The 20,185-nt window shown below is 34.1% G+C and overlaps 1 protein-coding gene across 1 annotated transcript in view; it reads right to left on the bottom strand.

Annotated features, from left to right (window-relative positions):
• The window catches only part of LOC107725837 (fibronectin type III domain-containing protein 3B-like), a 76,705-nt gene that overhangs the window by 3,592 nt on the left and 52,928 nt on the right, over window positions 1-20,185 (bottom strand). Inside the window, exons 10-24 of the mRNA XM_016535236.1 lie at window positions 19,939-20,077; window positions 19,305-19,358; window positions 18,605-18,729; window positions 17,041-17,215; window positions 15,493-15,579; window positions 13,798-13,933; window positions 13,614-13,697; window positions 12,562-12,680; window positions 12,347-12,460; window positions 9,879-9,992; window positions 9,116-9,265; window positions 7,306-7,592; window positions 3,953-4,162; window positions 2,227-2,393; window positions 1,981-2,108 (exon numbers count right to left, since the gene is read on the bottom strand). Coding sequence (XP_016390722.1) covers window positions 1,981-2,108; window positions 2,227-2,393; window positions 3,953-4,162; window positions 7,306-7,592; window positions 9,116-9,265; window positions 9,879-9,992; window positions 12,347-12,460; window positions 12,562-12,680; window positions 13,614-13,697; window positions 13,798-13,933; window positions 15,493-15,579; window positions 17,041-17,215; window positions 18,605-18,729; window positions 19,305-19,358; window positions 19,939-20,077 — 2,089 coding nt within the window. The remainder of the gene's footprint in view (window positions 1-1,980; window positions 2,109-2,226; window positions 2,394-3,952; window positions 4,163-7,305; window positions 7,593-9,115; window positions 9,266-9,878; window positions 9,993-12,346; window positions 12,461-12,561; window positions 12,681-13,613; window positions 13,698-13,797; window positions 13,934-15,492; window positions 15,580-17,040; window positions 17,216-18,604; window positions 18,730-19,304; window positions 19,359-19,938; window positions 20,078-20,185) is intronic.

Here is a 20,185-nt window from a genome sequence, read left to right on the forward strand (position 1 = left end):
AAAACTGTTTCATCTGAGCATGTGGCACTTTAAGCATACTAGTATCGCATATCGAATATCGCATTATTTAATGAGTTATCGCATATCGCATTTTTCTTCAACATCGCACAGCCCTAATTAATAACCATAAACACATGACCTAATATTTAGTAGCCTATGTGCCACAAGTGCAACACAGAAAAGATGATGTACTGTACAAAAAAAAAAACAAAGCTCAATTCACAGCAGTAATGACCAGTGCTTCACAAATCATTCTGTCTTTAACTGTCAAAACTAAGTAAATATGACAATGGCGGTTGACCTAAAAGCATAAGCCATTTTTGGGAACATGCACAGAAAAACAAGACCCCTGAGCAAATGGAAAATAAAAACAGGAACAAAAGAGAGCTTATTTATATGGGCTTTAATAGCCAGTAAACATTGTTGAAGATAAACATATTGAGGCGACTTTGTTCCACCTGTCACATGCAGCTCTCAAAAGGACCACAGTTTATGTCTCCATGGCAACACAAGCGGTTTTAAGCCTCTCAACCACAGGTGGCTCAATTTTGGTGAAGTCTTGATATTATTGCCATGACAGACCAATTATGTGTGTATAATTAGTCTTGAATACTGCTACTCAAGCACTAATAACAGAAAAAAATAATAAATAATGGAAGTGAATTCTAATCACCTTCTAGTTCTATTTGCATAAACAGGGAAATGGCTGCACAGTAAAATGGTTAATTAGGCTAATATAGAGCCTGGGGAACTCCGCTCCTTCATTAACAGGGATGTTTTTGGTTTGTTTTTCAATTAATATAGCACCAGCAAGGAATTAGTGAGGATGAATTTAGTAGAATAAATGAATGACTGTAAGGGTGAATTAAAAGAAATATCCAGGTCGCATTTACTTCAAATAAACCACTGTTCTGTGTGACAAGGTTACAACCGATCAGAGCATATTTAATATTTAATGCACAGTTAAATGGAGCGAGGATTTGGACCAATGAGATTTTGCGACGGGCAGAGCTAGCCAGTGTGTAAACACATAAATACTGTAGAAATCAAGAGAATAACCTAGTGACTGAAATAGAAATAGTACGTTTACGTCTTCATGTAGTCCTCATCTAGAATTTCATTTTAACATTTTCTTTTCCAGTACAAAGGTTATTTATTTATTTTTTACATTATTTATGGGTGTTTGTACATGCATTATTTAAACAGAAAAATATTTGGTCGTATTCCGTGAATTATCATTTATATTAATTTTAATTAAAATATCACTTTTTTCACATTTCAGTAATGAGAATTTGGTGGCAGAATACCCTTAAATAGTCCCAAAAAATACTTAAAAATACATAATTTCTTGTTTTTTCTTTTGATTTTGGGGTGGAATATAACTTGTATGTTTCTTTGTGAGAGTCGCCCAATGATATTCATGAAAAAAGGGATGGTTGATGTGATAGGGAAAGGAGCGTTTTCTCATTTTGATGAATAAATAAATTCAGACATCATTTCAAATTTTGTGAACTTCCATTCAATTTATCGCACCATGGAAGTGGCGTACCAGAAATGATTTCAAAACAATAAGCAATTGCACACCTGAAAGGACCCTAATCGTGATAATCACATGTCCCCCTCTTTCTGTGTCTCTTTCCAACCCCACAGCACAATTTAATGAATCCTGTGTGACTGTGTGTTCGGAAGCACTCAATTTCATTCAAATGCTGATTGTGACGAGTTAAAATGGAACGAAGAGCAAATGTTGCAAATAGCTTGAGCCTGTTTTCCATTTCGTGTTCAGAATGAATTCTGCTGTGACTGTGGCCATGTGTGAATCTAAAATGGTATTTCTTCTGTGAAACAAAGTAAAAATACCATATCATATTCTCAAACAGTTCCAACAAGCCAAAGTTCTTGGAAACAATTTCAGTGGAGCAGTCGTTTTATAATCGAAGTAAAAGTCAAAGGAGGTTTAATGAGGAATTTGGATCTTACCTGTTTATAATCAGAACCTCTGCCTCCCAGCACCTGTAGCACATAGCTGATTCTGTCTCCTCTCATTGGTGGAATACTCTCCCATGTGACCTCACAGGCATTTCCCTCTAGCTGAACAACTCTTGGGGCTGAGAGGACAAAAATAAATAAATAAATAAAAAGAAAATAAAAAAAGAAGGAAAAAGGAATCATGGTGATCCCAAACTTGTGTCCCTGTACAAGTGTGAGTATAAATAAATGTGGTACCTTTCAGTGTTTGTGGCAGAGATTTGGTGGTGCAGAAGGTGTACGTATCAGAAAACGGCCCCTCGCCTGCTTCGCTCACTGCCTGGATCCGGAAACGGTACCGGCTTGATTCGCTCAGTCTTTGCAGCTTAAAAGTGTGGCTCGGACCTCTGTAAACCACCACAAACCTAACAAGATGATGAAAGCTTGTTACAAACATGCACACAAATTAATTAAGTATAGTTTATTAATGATTATTTTTTCAATCATTTACAGCCTAGTATTTCTTTTTAAAGCCTTGCGTGCAAAGGAAAAAAAAATCGGATGATTGCTTGAGATCATTGTTCCCTTCACGTCGTTTTATTAAATAGCATGAAGGCAGGAAAGAATGCGAGGCAGAAGCAGGCCTTCATTAACTCCATTCAAGAGTCCAGACTTTACTGTTTATATGGTTAAAATTGTTCAGAAGTGGAACTGAGGCTGAAAGCTCAAAACCGGGGAGAACACGGGCCTTCATTTGCTTCTAAATGAGCCATCGGTGGGTCAGTGACGAGCGACTCTGAGAAAGCATTAAGGCAGGTGGTCTTGATAACCCTGAGTCTCCTAATCTAATTCCCAACAGCGCTTTGAGATCGAGTCTTCTCATTAGTTGACTCCACCTTAATGGACCCACAAACACAAAATGTGCTTTTCAGATGATCTGCTTACATCAGAGAGAAGAACCTGCCCTACGGGTGCATAAGGGACAAATTAAAGCGAGGAAGTGCATGCATACACACACACGCGCACACGCACGCACGCACACACACACACACACGCACACACACAGAGAGAGAGAGAGATGCTTCACTACGAATAAAATTAATATGCCAAGAAGACAAGAAGAACAATTAGACCATTTGAGTCCTTTTACCAAGCTTTTGATGGTGAGTACAAGACTATTGTTTTTAATTATGAACCAGGGTTATTATCAACTGAAACTAAACCTAAAACAATAAAAAAAAAGATTGCCTTGGCAAATATCTGAAATAAAATAAGTTTAAGTTCTTTATATTTTATTTTATATTAGGTTAATGTTTAAGTAAAGTAATAAAATAAACTAAAACTAAAACTTAATAAAAACCATATAGACATTAAAAAAGGAGGTAGTTCTGTTATTAATGCAATTTTTAAAAAATTAATCTCCGTATATAACCACTGCTACTGCCATCAAAGCAGCACTTTTCTATCATTTTAAGGACTATGATATTTTTGTGCAATAAAAGGTTATAGAGATTTAGTCCATATTATGGGTTTAAGTTTTTTAAGCCAAGGACCCTCAAGTATGACCCTATGGATGACCTTCTTAACAAAAAAATAGTATGATTTTATAAATAAAAAATTGTTTGCAAAGTAAAATTCTTAGCTTGAATACTGTCACTGAATTAATGTCAAATTAATTTATAATAAAAAAATATTAAAATAATATTTGGAAATTATTTACTTTGAGTTAAAGACATTTTTCTAACCATTATTATTAAAATAATATAAAGTATTTTTCATATTTATTTGTATATAGCATTTTCAATGGAAATATCAATCCAAAGCAATTTTTATTTGGAAATATATTTTTTAAAAACCTTAAAAATAGTTCTAAATTAGCCTAACTACACAAAACATCTTTTAAAAAAGTGAGTCATTCAGACAACCTCCCGACTAGTTGATTATGAAAATCTGTAGTTTTGCGCATCTCTCTATCATTGCTAACCTCTGATTCCTGTCCTCCATCTGCAGGACGTAGGTCGTGTCGTCTGTGAGTTGACTTCGGCTGCTGAAACCCCAGCGTAGTTTCAGACTCTGAGGTCCGACCGCTGCACACTCCAGCCGAGGAGGAGATGGCGGAAGGGGTCTGGTCCTCACCGTCAGAGTCTGACTGAAGGGCCCGGGGCCCATTTCATTTTCTGCTCGAATCTGCAGGCTGAGAGAAAGAGAAAGAGAGGAAATAGATTGTTTAAACAAACTGTCAGTCTTGTTCAGTCCTTTGTAACTTCAATTCTTGACTCTCTTCACCTGAATGTCTCTACAAACTATTCTAAGGAAAATCGTTGTTAGTAATTCATTACTGTTCAAGGGAACAGTTCACACAAAAAAATGAAGCTCCATCCATCAACATCATGTGACTACAGCTGAAGCAGATTGATCGGCAAACTAGTTCCTGCAGCTTTGCCCAAAGTGGCCTTCATTTGTTCTCTTTCTGCCTTATTTTCTTCATCTGTCGATCCCAGTTAAAGCCTGCAGGTATCTTCAGCCTCGAGCTGCTCTGTGACCTTTCCAATCAGTTTGATGGCACAGGAGAAAATGATCTCTGACTGAAGGGGTGGTCTTGCATTCGAATGAGGATTTCTGTGAAGTTATCTATAGATATCCAAGAATCCAATTATTGTAAGTGCACAGAAAAACATTTCTAAATTGTGTTACCGGAAGAGCTCTGAAAGGAGGGAAAGCTATTACATTACAATACCTTTGATATATACCAAAAACATGAATCCAAATGGACATTCTGTCATTTAATCACCTTCATGTTGTTCCAAACATAATTTGCACTTATTCAAATGCATAAAACCAGTTGTGTTTAGTGCCATTTATTCACTGAATAGAAAAAAGCAGTGTGTGTGTTCATTAAAATGTGTCTTTTTCGGTTTCATGGAAAGAAGAAAGTCATACAGGTTTGGAACAACACGAATGTCTTTTTTTGAGTGAATTATCCCTAAAAAAAAGTTGTTTTGCACGAGTACATCCTAGCATACTACATTCTGGGACTAATGGAAGCAGAGAATCTAACGTGCAGATGTGTAAATAACCTCGTGAGACCATGAGGACTACTTATGGTCTCAATGGAATTTCTGTAAAAGCTTATTTACAAAAACTGAAGTTTTTTTGTTTATATTAAAAAGTCTTGCACAATGTTCAAAACTCATGTTTTAAAGCATTTAATGACTAAAATAAAAGTATGGGAACAAATATTTTGAAAGGGCTTGATTCTCTGGAAATATTGAATTAATTCAGAAAAACATGGAGGAACACAGAAGTATCTGAACGCTACACAACCCTTAAAAATCAGGGGGGAAATATAGAGGTAAGATGATGTCTCTTATGTTCACTAAGGCTGGATTTATTTGATCAAAAATATAGTAAAAAATGTATATTGCGAAATATTATTAAAATGCAAATTAACTGTTTCTATTTTTAAATGTAATTTATTTCTGTGATGCAAAGCTGAATTTTCAGCAGCCATTAACTCCAGTCTCCAGTGTCACATGATCCTTCAGAAATCATTCTAATATGCCCAAACATTTCTTATTATTACATATGTTGAAAATATTTTTTTTTTGTTTTTTTTTAGAATCTTTTGATAAATAAAAAGTTGAATAGCACAGCATTTTTCTTTAAAGAAATAGAGCCTAAGCCTCACTTGTCAAGAAAAAAACATTCCACAAAAAGAGGTTTGTTAGTATTTATAATTACAAATAAATAGATATAGATATACTGTTTACAATTAAGGCAAAATCATTAGAACACTTTGTGCTTGTCAAACATTAGTGATCATGTTTATAAGTAATGTGATACTGCTAGGACACCATGTGAGAACTTGAGGACAACTGAATTCATGAATCCATTAAAAATCACCTTGACACTGCTAATAATAATTTTTAAAAAAAGGTTGCGCATAATTTATTTTCAGAGGCCACAGGGTTTGATATTTAGTTATTTAGCGCTTTAATATTCACATAATTTAGGTGTCCAAATAGATTTTGGTAACATTGGGTCACTAGGGTGAGCTGGAACCTCTTCTTTTTTGGACTGCTCAAGAAAGATATTGAAACCTCTAGTTCCATTAGAGACATTATGCATTCTTGTGATAATTATGAGTGCATTTGCATTTGGCATATTAATTGGGGATGTGTTTTATTGTCCATTACCTCAATGGAGAGGTCCATTTAATGTTGTCATTCATCCCAAATGAAAGCCTTTACATAACATTTAACAGACTTGTTTCTGGAAATCCAGCAGGCAGACCAAATAAAAGAGTCCCTCCCTCATGCAAATGTTTTAATAAGCTCCTCCTTTTAATATATATCCATATTTACATAAGGAGGATTGCACTTTAGTACAATATGTAAATATGGATATACCATGGTTGTTGGACACATACTACAGTAATATTTTTTTTACATAATACTAAAGTGTTTTGGAGGTTATTACAGTTTTATGAGGGTAAGTTTAAGACAATTTTAAGAACAGTTAAATAAGATTTTTTTTTTAAATACATTTTGAAGGCCTTTATTTTGTGGTTGGGCGAATTAAGACTTAAGACATTTTTAAGACTCACAGATAGGGCTGTCAAATGATTAATTGCGAATTTGCGACTAATCGCATCCAAAATAAAAGTTTGTATTTACACAATATGTGTGTCAAACGATTAATTGCAATTAATCGCATCCCAAATAAACGTTTTTGTGTACACAAAATATGTGTGTGTACTGTGTAAATGTATTATGTGTATATAAATACACACACATACATATATTTTGTGTGTGTGTGTGTCTATATATATTTAATATTTAAATACAAAATTTTTCTTAAATATATACATGCATGTGTCTGTATTTATATATACATAATAAATATACACAGTACACACATATATTATGTAAACACATAATAGATGCGATCAGTGACGATTAATCGTTTGACAGCCCTACTCACAGAAACCCTGCAAAAGTACCATGGTGCCACAGTATACCTTGTTTGAAAAAAATACCCTGCTAACAGCAAAGTTAGGCTACATAAATACTCTTGAATCTACCCAGAAAGCACCATTTTGCTGAAAACATCTTGAGCCAGATGTAAGTGGAGTCCATTTGTAGAGCTAATAGCACTGACAGACTCACTCAGGGCCCTGCTCGAGATTCACCAGCACTCATCCGTATATTACAGGGACCATGGGAAAATAAGTCCCCGGTCATCACTAATTGCACAAACAATGACCTCCACCGAAGAGCTGATGATGCACGGTGCTAGAAAAAGAGATACAGAGTGTTAAAAAACATCTCTACTCACCTGTACTCGCTGTCCGGCAGCAGGTCCCTGATAACGTGACAGGTTACGTTTCCGGCGGTGATGATGCTGTCGCCCATTGAGATGCTGTAGGAGGTCATTTCTGCTCCATTACAGCGAGGCTCGTCCCAGGTGAGGGCCAGACAGGTGGAGTGGGAGAAGGGTTCACTTTCTGTTGGGTTCAGAGGGTGGTCAACAAGGCGAAATCCGGATACAACATCAGGGGCCGCCGCAGGGGTCCGACACGTCACCAGATCACTGTAGGGGCCCGCCCCTGCCTGGTTCACTGCCTATGAACCGGATACAAACAAAAGAATAAACATGTCACTGTTAAAATACAGAAATAAATAAATAAAAATTTGATGGTAGCCATTGACTTCCATAGTATTCTTTTCCTTTTGTGGAAGTCAGCGGCTACTGTCAGCTGTTTGGTTACCAACATTTTTCAAAATATCTTTTTTTGTGCTCAAAAGGTGACAGATTTTTCACTTTTGGGTCATCTATCCCTTTAATAATAAGTTGATGTTTTACTGATTATCTTTTGACCTTTATATACATTTATATATAATCATGCTTTTAGCTTTTCAAAAGATTGGGAAGGACACTGAGCATTTTGGAGAGTACAATGAGAAATGACTTCTCTTCATTCTGCTGCTGATAGATTGTTTTGGCTTTAGTTCATAACAGACACAGTGAATCAAAGCCAATTAAATGTGAAGAAGAGCTTTCAAAGGTCAGAACATTTCCAGACATAACTCCAGTCTAACGTTTGAACTCTATTAATGCTCATAATGTCTGATCTGCACAATGTGCAGGTTTATTTTTGGTGCATTAAAACCAGTTTGCAAAGAGACAATGATAATATACACACCAATGCATGTAAGGCTGTGTTTCTTATAATACTTTATTCTTATAAATTCATTGTAAACACAAACAAGTGTTGACAATGTGTGATTAAGGTTTTACACTCTTTTTGTTTAATTAAAACGCAAGCTGCCAGTAATGCATGCATTTCAATGTGATTATGCTCAAAGCAATTATATGAGCTAAATTACTTTCAGGAACCATTAGAATAATGTGTTTCCTTAACTTGGAAATTAGAAAGATGATTTATTCACAACTCATTTTATTGTAAATTACTAGAGATTCATCAAAAACTAAACTGTTTAAGCAAATGCTCAGCGGTAAACGGAATTATATATATATATATATAATATTTAATATATATATAATTCAGTTTACCGCTGAGCATTTGCTTTAACGGTTTAGTTTTTGATGAATCTCTAGTCAAAAAAATATTTTACAAAATGCATAATAATGAAAATCAATAAAAATATTTGAATAATAAAATGTTCTTTAAACTAAATAATTCTGCAATTCATTTAAATTCAGCAATTTTGTGAATATTGCACGTGTTAACATGAAATATATAAAATTAACACATTGCAATTATTTTATTATAATCCTTAAAAATTTCTATGATCATTTAATTTAAATTAACATATTAAAAAATAGTCAATCAATAGAAATTATAGCTACAAGACAAAGCTTATCTAATAGCTCTGTTTCATAGCATTAAATATCTTGAAGTGGATAATAATTAAACAAAACAATTACAAATAATAACAATAATTTGAAAATAAATACATCTAAAAAATGAATAAAATAAAATAAAATGAAAATTAACTAAAATTAACTAGGCTTTTGTCTTGGTAAAAGATCAATATGTAGAAAAATAAATAAATAAAATAAAATAAATTTGTTCATTTATCATATATTTGAAATGTGTGATGTTGGACACATCATGAATTACCTGTAGCCTGCAGCAGTAGTCCGTAGATGCCTCCAGGTTGGAGATTTGGAAGTAGGTTTCCGTTCCACTGTAGACCAGTTCGAGAGAGTCCAAATCACGTCCCCAGTCCAGCCGGTACTCAGAAATGTCTATCCCAGAGCTCTCTTTGTTCTGGGGATTGAGATCAGAGAAAGCGTTAAGCTCCAGGAAACAAGAGCAAAAAACGCATATTCCCAGCAGTACGTGACTAATTACCTGCCTGACACGGTTTCATCAGGACAAACACAAGAGAGCTAATGCATCATACGCACCGCTAATAAATGAAACAACCTCTCAAAACAGAATGCAAATCATTGAAATCTTGATATTTGACATTCAGGAGACAGCAAGGATTAAAATCACATTCATTTTCATTGTGAATGAAACACAGGAGGCCCTTTGTCACAAAAAGCCTATTGAGAAGAAGGGACTGAAAGCGCAACTGGTGAAGAAAAGGTTTTGCGTGGACACACTCTGCCACCTTCACTGCAGAGAATCGGTCTTTGGCATTTTCTAGATGATCGATGAAAGAAATATGCTGTATTTTCAATAATGCAGTTTCTGTAGCTGTGTTGAGAGTCTATTCTAGTCATTTTGTCTTTCTACGAGTCCCAAAGCCAGTGTTTGCTTCTGAAAATTGATTACTCTCCCAATGCAGCAGAAAATCACTGTCAATTTCATCAGATGACAGCATAATTCATCATTTACTGCCTGTATACTGTGCGAATGCCTCTCGCCGACTCACCTCCCAGGTCACATCTGCACAGGTGTGTGACGTCACATTGATGGCAGGTGGTCTACATTGTCCTGGGGGGCCGGCGGCAGTGCTTATTTCCACTGATTCAGAGTACGGTCCATACTGGAAAAAAAAGGAGCGAGAGAAACCGGCTGAGATTTAGGGCTTTTTGAGCTGTCTCAAAGGTAATGAATGGCCAGGGTTTGACCATCAGGAGGGAAATCTGTTATTTCTGTGGAAGGTAAACCCAAAGTGCTACACTGTGTTAGGCACCCATCTCCGGTGATGGCTGAATTAGCTTCTTAATATCCTTGCCGAGGCAGACAGAAGGTCTCTTTATCGCCCTGAGGCAATGTAGAGGGTTTGTTATAAAACGTGGATTTCATTTAAGAGTGGGAGAAACAACTGTAGTGCTGTATTTCTATCTGAGGGGGACAATATACTGTATAATGAATTAGCATTTAATTTAGAGTACATTTAAAACAACAAAAATGTCAATTGCAAAAAATAAATAAATAAAATATATATAAGTCTAAAATATTTCCTAAGGGCAATGAAACGGTATTTTACATTATTTCAAAAGCAAAAATTAAACCTTTTCTGTTAATTTATTATCATTTATTTACTATTATAGTATTTATAATAGTGCTGTCAAACGATTAATCGCGATTAATCGCATCCAAAATAAAAGTTTTTGTTTACATAATATAGTTGTGTGTACTGTGTATATATATTATGTATATTTAATTACACACACATGCATGTATATATTTAAGAAAAATATGTTATATTTGTATATTAAATATATTTATATATAATATAAAATATAAGAATATAAATATATGATGGAGATGGAACAATTAGCAATCATTTAAAAGTGAAAAAGTCAAAGCATAATCCATCACTCCAGTCCAGTATACATGATCACACCATTAGGACTGCTTCACACATCCTGAGTGGCAATTTTAACTCTTTTTCCCTCTGAATTCTGAGTTTACATCTCGCAATTCTGGTTCTTGTTTCCACCTCAGAATAAACGTAATTGTGACTTTTTATCTCATTTTAAGGATTTATTTATTTTTTTACATTTGTGAGATATAAACTTGGAATTGAGAGATATAAGCATGCAATTCTGAGATGAAAAGTCTAAATTGTGAGAAACATGGTTCCATAGGGAGGTGAGTTAAGGAAGAGGTAAGTGTAATATTATTAATAATAATAATAATTATTATTATTATTCATTCAAACAATTGTGATCTAGGAGGTGAGTTAGCAAGAGGATAATTATAATTTTATGAATTATTATTATGAGCAATTGCTAAAATTGTATATTTCAATAATAATAATAATTATTATTATTAGTAGTAGTAGTAATATTAATTAAATTGTATTACAATTAAGAAGCATTAAAGAAGCATTTTATTAATTAAATAATCTAGGATAATCTGTGATCTGTGAGGTGAGTTAGCAAGAGGATAATTATAATTTTATGAATTATTGTTATGATTAATTGCTAAAACTGTATTTTGCAATAATAATAATTATTATTATTTAATAATTATTAATAAAATTGTATTACAGTTAAATTCTATATTAATATGAAAATGGCTCATAATAATACTTTTTTTTTTTTTATTGACATGGGATGTGAGCTGAAAAGAAGCATTTTATTAATTATTTCAAAAAAGCCTATTTTGCCAAACAGAGCCACTGTTTTGTTGCAACAGCGCTGTCGGTGTGAATCCACAATGCACTCCTCCTGTCGCAGACAAAGACTTTATGATGACCTCAGAAGACATCCATCTGCCACCAACCTCTCCAAACCAAAACACATTCTCTGTCCTCTCTACAACCCTCCGGCTAACTGGCTACAGGAAGGAACCGATCAATTGCAGTGAAGGAGAACATGCAGGGAAGCTCACGCCTGCTGTCCGAGCGGCACGGAGCTCTGAGAGTCAGCGTGGACGGCTGAAATCAGCACTGCTATTTCACAGTTATTTATAGACCGGATTCAGCCTCTTAAAAGAGCCCACCTTCACTCAAAAACAGTGAGTCAGGAGTAGAATCGCTAACAAACAAGTGCATTTTATCTCTGGTTCCCTCAAACACATGCACACAACAAACCCACACACTAAACAGGGTGATGTAATGCATGGACGGCCCAAAACAAAGTAGGTGCAAAGCTTTCAGTTGGTCCAGGTGCATTCTGGGTAAATTGAACTTTAAACTTCCATAACTATAAATCCTTTGAATACTTCACCTGTTGACCTGGTAACAAACATAATTAATCTAAAAGCAGACAAGTGTCCTTCAGCTTCCTTTGAACTGCACTTCGATTGGAGTGATTTGTTGAATAGGGTCATAAATGTCAATCCATAAGGAAAAAAAACTCTTGTGCTACAAATGCAAAGCCATTTTTAGACAACCAGTTCTCTCTAAGAGGCAAAAGAGAATAAAAGGGTATAAAGAAAAATAACAGTCTCACCCCACTGCAAGGTCATCTCTTTGTGTTTGACATTACCCACGATACTTGGGGGTTGACAGCGGCCAGGGGGCGGGAAATGAGTGGACACCGTCAAGTCATCTGAGCACTGCACAACCAATACATTGAGTAAACACAATAAGTACACTGAGACTTTATTACATGAATCAGCTTGGGAATCAGTAAATGAATTTGGAAATGTTCTTATACCTGGCTTTGGCCGCCCACATTCACACAGCTGAGTCTCAGGGAGTAGCTTGTTGCTGGTTTTCGATCCTCACACAAATGTTTCCTCTCTGGTCCTCTATAGAGAGTCGCCCACTGCCTCTCTGAACACAGACACAGATTAATGAAATATCTCCAATATCTTACTGGACCTGTCAGGAACATACAGTATTAGAGGCATATTTCACATCAAAATCAAAAGAAAAAAAAACTATACTATTGAAAGAAAATGACTATTCGTTAAAGTTTGTGGTCAGTAATTTTTTATTTTATTTTATTTTAGAAATCAATACTTTTAGCAAGGATGCATTAAATCAAAACTGACATTAAAGACATTTACATTGTCACATAAAATTCTAATTCAAACAAATGCTGTTTTTTGGCTTTCTACCAGTTTCCACAAAAATATTAAGCAGTACAACGGTTTTTAAAATTAATAATAAATGTTTCTTGAGCAGAAAATCAGTATATCAGAATGACTTCTGAAGGATCATGTGACACTAAAGACTGGAGTAATGGATGCTGAAAATTCAGGTTTGCCATCACAGGAATAAATGACACTTTCCAACATTAAAATAGATATTTTAAACTGTAATAATATTTCACAATATTGCTGTTTTTGACTGTGTTTTTGATTAAATAAATGCAGCCTTGCTGAGCATAAGAGATTCTTACAAAAATGTTTATATTTATTTTCATGATAATTAAGCACATTTTCCCCTTAATTTTGCCATAACCATAAAGAAAAGAAAATATTAAAAAGGAAAATAAAAAATATAAAAGTTAAAACAAAATGTACAAACTATTTATACATCATCATGTTTTGTTTTGGTATGTGACAATACAAAAAAATAATAATGACAAATAATAATGGTCCTAAAATATTTCTACAAAATACTTTTTTCCCCCACTTATTTACTTTTCGGGGTGAAATTTGATGTGGCCATGTTCTAGTCAGATTAACCCATTTGTAATCAAATAAAGGCAAATATTTGAGGGGTTTTCATACTGTTAAAACTTGAATTAAATTATGCAACCTTCAGAAACACCTTCCGAATTCCCTTCTGATATCTCCAAGACATACGTTAAGTCTCCAGATCCACCATCATCTTGTGGAGGTTCTGATTTAATTGTAAAAAAAACAGTAAAGATTAGAATATGATAAACGGACATTAATAAAACTTTTTGAAACGTAAAATGCTGACTTAAAGATTTTCCTACCCCACGTCACACAGAAGCTGTGATATGTGACAGTGTTTACTGCAGGATTCACAGGGGGTCCGGGTCTGTCTGGGGTTGTCTTACACACAAGCAAAGAGCTCGGTGCACTGTGCCACTCGCCACTACAAGTGATGAGCTGTAGGGGGCGACAGTTAAGAGAGATGTTAGAAGTTTGTTTTTAAAGAAATGAATAATTCATTCAGCAAGGACACATTAAATTGATCAAAAGTGACATAAAAAAGATATTTAGGGGCCATTCACATGTCGCGCCTAAAAACGCGTGGAAAATACTAGGCGCGCCGCTTTCTGCTTTTTTCCCCAAAGCGTTCGGGCGCTTGCGCTCCAGAGGCGTCTGCTGTTGCTAAGCAACCATGACTTGTGCACTTCATGAGGACGCGGAAGTTTCAGCAAAGAATAAATGGATTTGCAGCACTAAAAATTGCTTGCAGTAGCTCTGCTACTAAATGTATTTAAAAATGTCTATCCTGTACAGCTATGATCAGCTGTTCCTTCATCTTGGCTGAGCTTTCAATGTTGTTACGGGAAAGGATGAAGCTGATTGGTTGGTTCTTGTCACATGACCCACGGTGCACTTGCGGCATTCTGAAAAGTTGAATTGTTTTTATCTGGATGCGGCGCCAACCATAAAAAATTAATGTATCATGATTTTCACAAAAATATTAAGCAGTAGAACTGTTTTCAACAGTGATAATAATAAGAAATGTTTCTTGAGCATCAAATCAGCATATTAGAATGATTTCTGAAGGATCATGATTAATGATGCTGAAAATTCAGCTTTGCCATTGCAGGAATAAATTATATTTTGAAATATATTAAAACAGGAAACAGTTATTTTAAATTGTAATAATAGTTCACAACATTAACATACTTTTGATCAAATAAATACAACCTTAGCGAGCATAAGAGACTTCTTTCAAAAACCATTAAAACATCTTACAACCCCAAACTTTTGTATTACTGCATGCAATACTGTATCCTACAATAAAATGCTTTTCTTTTCTTTTTCTTTTTCTAGTGTGATTAATTAACTAGAAGTAAAAAGATGTTTGTCTCATGATTTCATTGGACTGCCAAATGTATTAATTATTAAAGATTAAATATGCAGAATAACTATATTTATTTTTATACTGTGCAGTATTCAGAGTGACCTCAGACGATATCAATGAAAAGCAGATAACCAAGGTGGCGTTTGAAGACTTCAGGACACACTTTTGTGTACTAGACAACATGACTTTTGCGTCCCAATCAGCGCCATTTAAATCCTCTCAGAAGTGTCTTTCTCCCCTGATAATGCTAACGCAGTGCTCCCGGCCTTTTCAGAGATTAGACTAAAAGCCTTTAACACACACCACCACGGGAAATCAATTCACCTTCCCCCAACAACTGCTGGATCTGAGAAACAGCTTCAGGTTAGCGGAGAAACTCAAGTTCATTAGATTATCACTAATTGCCTTATTAGCGAAGAAGGAAATGAGAAAGCAGAGGGGCTTTGGGAACATGTGCTTTTCTAGAGCTCTAGTTAAACACTAGTATGGATGGTTTGTTTGTGTATGAGAACAAAAGGAAGCAGCAACTGTAAATCAAGCTAATGCATAAATATAATAAATAAAATCCTTAGGCTTTTTGGCTTTGGGCTGTCGTACCATTAACATCCTGAATCTGAGATTCACTCACCCTGAATTTGTACTGTGTGTTCCTTCTTAGGGACTCCACCTTACGGTTCAGCTCCAAACCGCTGTAAACTGCCTGGAAGTCCAGTCCCTGCCAAAAACACATCGTCCATTAGGTGTCAGGAAGTGAAGTATGGAACACTTATTCCCAGTTTCCTTACAAACAGATGGAAGTGAGGAATTGTGTGTTCTGTGCCACAAGCGAAAATCAAAAAGAATAATGCGCAATTGTTTGGACAAATGCTAGTCCTGTCCTAAACTTGAATTTGCTCCGCCTCTGAAACAACTTTTTTTGTTGGATGACATCACCAATGCCTCTTGTTTTTCGATACCTTCGCTACATTCTGGCAATTAACACTGTTTTTAATGATCCAACCAATTGCTGATAAATAAAATTAAGTTGTGTCCTATTTTTTCTTATTAATATCCTGTTTCACTCAGTAATGTGCCCCATTACAGATGCAAAATAGGAAGTGGACACTGTTGCATGACTTTAAAGTGGGAAAATGTATAAAAATTAATATTATATTACATAATTACAAAAATCTGCTATTTAAAATGTATTAAAATAAACATAATATGGACATGTATACATATATATTTACATCTACATACACATACATACATATATACAGTATATATATATATATATATATATATATATATAAATATATATATACAGTATATATATATATATATATATATATATATATAAATATATATATACAGTATATATATATATATATATATATATATATATAAATATATATATACAGTATATATATATATATATATATATATATATATAAATATATATATACAGTATATATATATATATATATATATATATATATAAATATATATATACAGTATATATATATATATATATATATATATATATAAATATATATATACAGTATATATATATATATATATATATATATATATAAATATATATATACAGTATATATATATATATATATATATATATATATAAATATATATATACAGTATATATATATATATATATATATATATATATAAATATATATATACAGTATATATATATATATATATATATACATAGAGAGAGAGAGAGAGAGAGAGAGATATTACATGTAATGTATATAATATATAATATAAAATATAAATATAATTTTAAATGTCAAAAGCATATTTCCTATCAGATTTTGTGGTTTATTTTTTGATTTTGTGGTTTATTAATTTATTAAAAATGGAAAGATTATACAATTACTCAATGAGCAAGATGAAAAATAATGTGGATGAAATATCTTCAATATATTTGGGTGGCGCATCAGCCTGAGGTGTGAAACACGACAGGCATTAGTCATGGATCCAGAAGAGCCCATTTACTCTGACAACTGTGGGCAAGGGCAATTAACTAGAAACCAGTAAAAACAGCTAAGAGACATGACATCCAGTGTATAACACTGAGAAAATCTAGTTTTGGTAGATATTATGACAACAGAAAGCCATAATAACTCCTGCACAAGGGAATTATGGGATGGGGCGGTAGGGGTGAGTTCAACACCTTGGTCTCATCCTGCATCTCCAGGATGTATGTGACGACCTCCTCAGTGCTGCAGCTGTTTGGTCGCGTCCACTCCAGTGTAACCCAGGACGGACCTGCCTGTACCAGCCGCGGAGGTAAAGACGTCTGCGGGAGACTTCCTGTGGTGTAGAAGACGACTTCTGTGCTGAATCCACTGCAGAAAAAAAACATTATATTCATGAACAGTAATAAATCCCATCCTTTCCCATCCTATAAAGATTATACGACATATCTGTGTATCATCAAAGCGTGTGAGAAGCACAAAGCTATAAATTGTTTGGACTTTCTCCCCGAGCATTCACAGCCGCCACTCACAGTGAGTAGTGAGGAGAATTTTCTCATTTACCGCACCATTAAACACTAAGACACCACAGGGCCAAAATTCTATTAAATTGCGTACAACTAAAAGCACATAGGCTGCTGGGTTATATTTATAAATATTGACTTTTTGCAGTAAATCATAAAACAATTTGAAACACAATATTTCACCTACACCTCAAAAATAAGTACTATGGCGGTATCTTGAAATGATAAACTTATCTCGGTATCTTAACTAAAATAAATATTATATTCATTTACTATGATGTTTTGATGGTAATCCAAGATACTTCAAAAATAACAGAATTATCTTGCTAAAATAAATCAAATAAAATAATAGGTTACATTTTTAAGTTGACACTGTTACAGTGTAATAGCACAAATAAGTACTTTGTAATATTAATTAACCACATGTATTTTCTGTAGGGTTAGGGTTTGGTTTTAGGGTTAGTTGCTTGTAATTATGCATACTTTACTGTTATTACTATAGTAAACACATGCAACATGTAACTATATCGCCTTAAAAATTAAAATAAATAATAAAATAAAATAAAATAAATAAAAAAATTAAATTAAATTAAATTAAAGCAACATATGGTATTATCAGTGTTGGGGAGTAACTAGTTACATGTAACGGCTTTACTTAATTTTAATACAAAATAAATGTAACTGTAATCCATTAAAAGTTACTGAGAAAAAAAATGTGTAATTAAATTATAGTTACTCATGAATGATTACAAAGGGGGTCAGACAGATCTGAATATTTTCTGTAAAAAGCTAGGATATGTTGAATAATATTAATTTGTTGCTTTGTTTTTTATGTGCATGATGCCTCCTGCAATTTAAAGACCTTTTAGTAAAGCGATGCTATTCTGATGCTTTTGTTTGTTTCTCTTGTTTGAATTTGCAGCGTGCCACATCTGCCCACATCAATCCACATTGCTGCTGAAAGCTTTCGACTACATGCTGTCTGAGAGTTGATTAACTGATTAACAGTTGAAAACATCCATTAGAAATGTAGAAAAGTAATCAAAAAGTAATCAGTTATATTAATAAAGTAATTGTAATAGTTACACTGCTTATTACATTTTAAATAGGGTAACTTGTAATTTAACCTTTTACATTTCCAAAGTAACCTACCCAGCACTGGGTATTACTGGTTATAATTTAATTTAACATTAAAAAAAAAAATCTGTTTTTGTAGGAGACAGACAAATAAACAAACCTGGTGCCAATATCATTTAGTGCTGCCACTCGAAACGTGTACCCGACAGCAGGGCACAACCTCATTACTTTGCAGTGTCGCTGGTGTCCAACATAATATTCATGGAAAATGCTGTTTTTCTTCCCCTGGAAAAGAAACAAGAATAAAGCGACACAGTCAGGAATGACAAATAGGATGACAAGAACAACACAAACATCTAAAAACATGGAGAAAAGGACATTGACAGTCACATGCTGTGGCAGAACAGAACACTCTTTAAATGAAAAGAACAACAACAAGAACAAAATTGCTGCTGGAAGCTGTGCTAACTGTCACAACAACAGGAGCCGGTATTTAATTAAGGTTAAATGCAGAGGTATTCTGAATGGATTCTGTGGGGAAGAACGGCTGCCAGCATCTTCAGACACTTCTGGAGCCGCACAGCCACAGATGAGGAGTTAGTAATGAGTCAGAAAAGCTTTGGGTAAATTAAAATAACTGAAGTAGACAGACTATGGCGTAAAGCGGAACAGTCGGTTAAAGCCTCAGTCGCCACAGGTCCAACATCTCATGCCATGGGGACAGGGAAAAAAACATCACAGTCAAAGAAGGAAGGCAAATAATAGAGAGGAAATGAGAGAGAAAGAAAAATCAACTGAATAGTACGAGTAGATGGCACACACAGGATATAACCAAATTAATTTAGAGAGGTGATACGTACCTCATCCCATTCTAGAACATAATTGGTGATTTTTGAGCCGTTGTCCGCAGGGGGCTGAAATTAAAATGAGAAATTACAAAAAAAAAATCAGATATACACTACCAATCAAAAGTGTGTTGTTATTAAGTTTTTTTCAAATGTTTTTGAAAGAAGTCTTTTATGCTCACCGATGCTGCATTTAATTTATTAAAAAAACATAGTATAAACAGCAATATTGTGAAATATTGTTACAATTGAAAACAGCTGTTATCTATTTGAATATATTTTAAAATGCAACATTAAAAATGAAAATTTTATGCTTCCTTGCTCAATAAATTTATTAATTTCTTTTTTTTTTTAAATCCCTCAGACTTTTATATATACATATAAATCCATCATTACTAAGGACAATAAGCAAAAATAAATATTTTTACAATGTGTGACTACTGCCAGGAGGTGATGCATTGCAATGATTTTACTACAGTTAAGGGTTTTTTCTTGGCATGAAGAAATGCGGAATGTGATTAATAAATCACCATAAACTAATTTTACTAAACTATATTACTAAGTAATTCAGTTTGACCCTAAGATATATGAATGGTTGTAGAAACTCTGCACAATAATACAAAATTCAATGCAATTAAGTCATACATACCTTCCACTGTAATGTGAGCGAGCTCTTGGTGCGATGGGACAGTCTGGGGGGTAGAGGGGTATCAGGAGGGGCACTGTGGGTAGTGAAGGCCCTCGCATCCGAACTGGGACCCTTTACTGAGTTACACACTGTGCTTACCCTGTAAAACACGCATGGTGAGAATTTCCCAATGAGTAGTTCAAGAGTATTTCAGAAAATCTGCTATTGTCATTTGAAATGAATAATTTAGCAATAACAATGTATTTGA

Source organism: Sinocyclocheilus rhinocerous, unplaced genomic scaffold, assembly GCF_001515625.1.
Source record: "Sinocyclocheilus rhinocerous isolate Xijiao unplaced genomic scaffold, SAMN03320098_v1.1 scaffold1508, whole genome shotgun sequence".
NCBI classification, from domain to species: Eukaryota; Metazoa; Chordata; class Actinopteri; order Cypriniformes; family Cyprinidae; genus Sinocyclocheilus; species Sinocyclocheilus rhinocerous.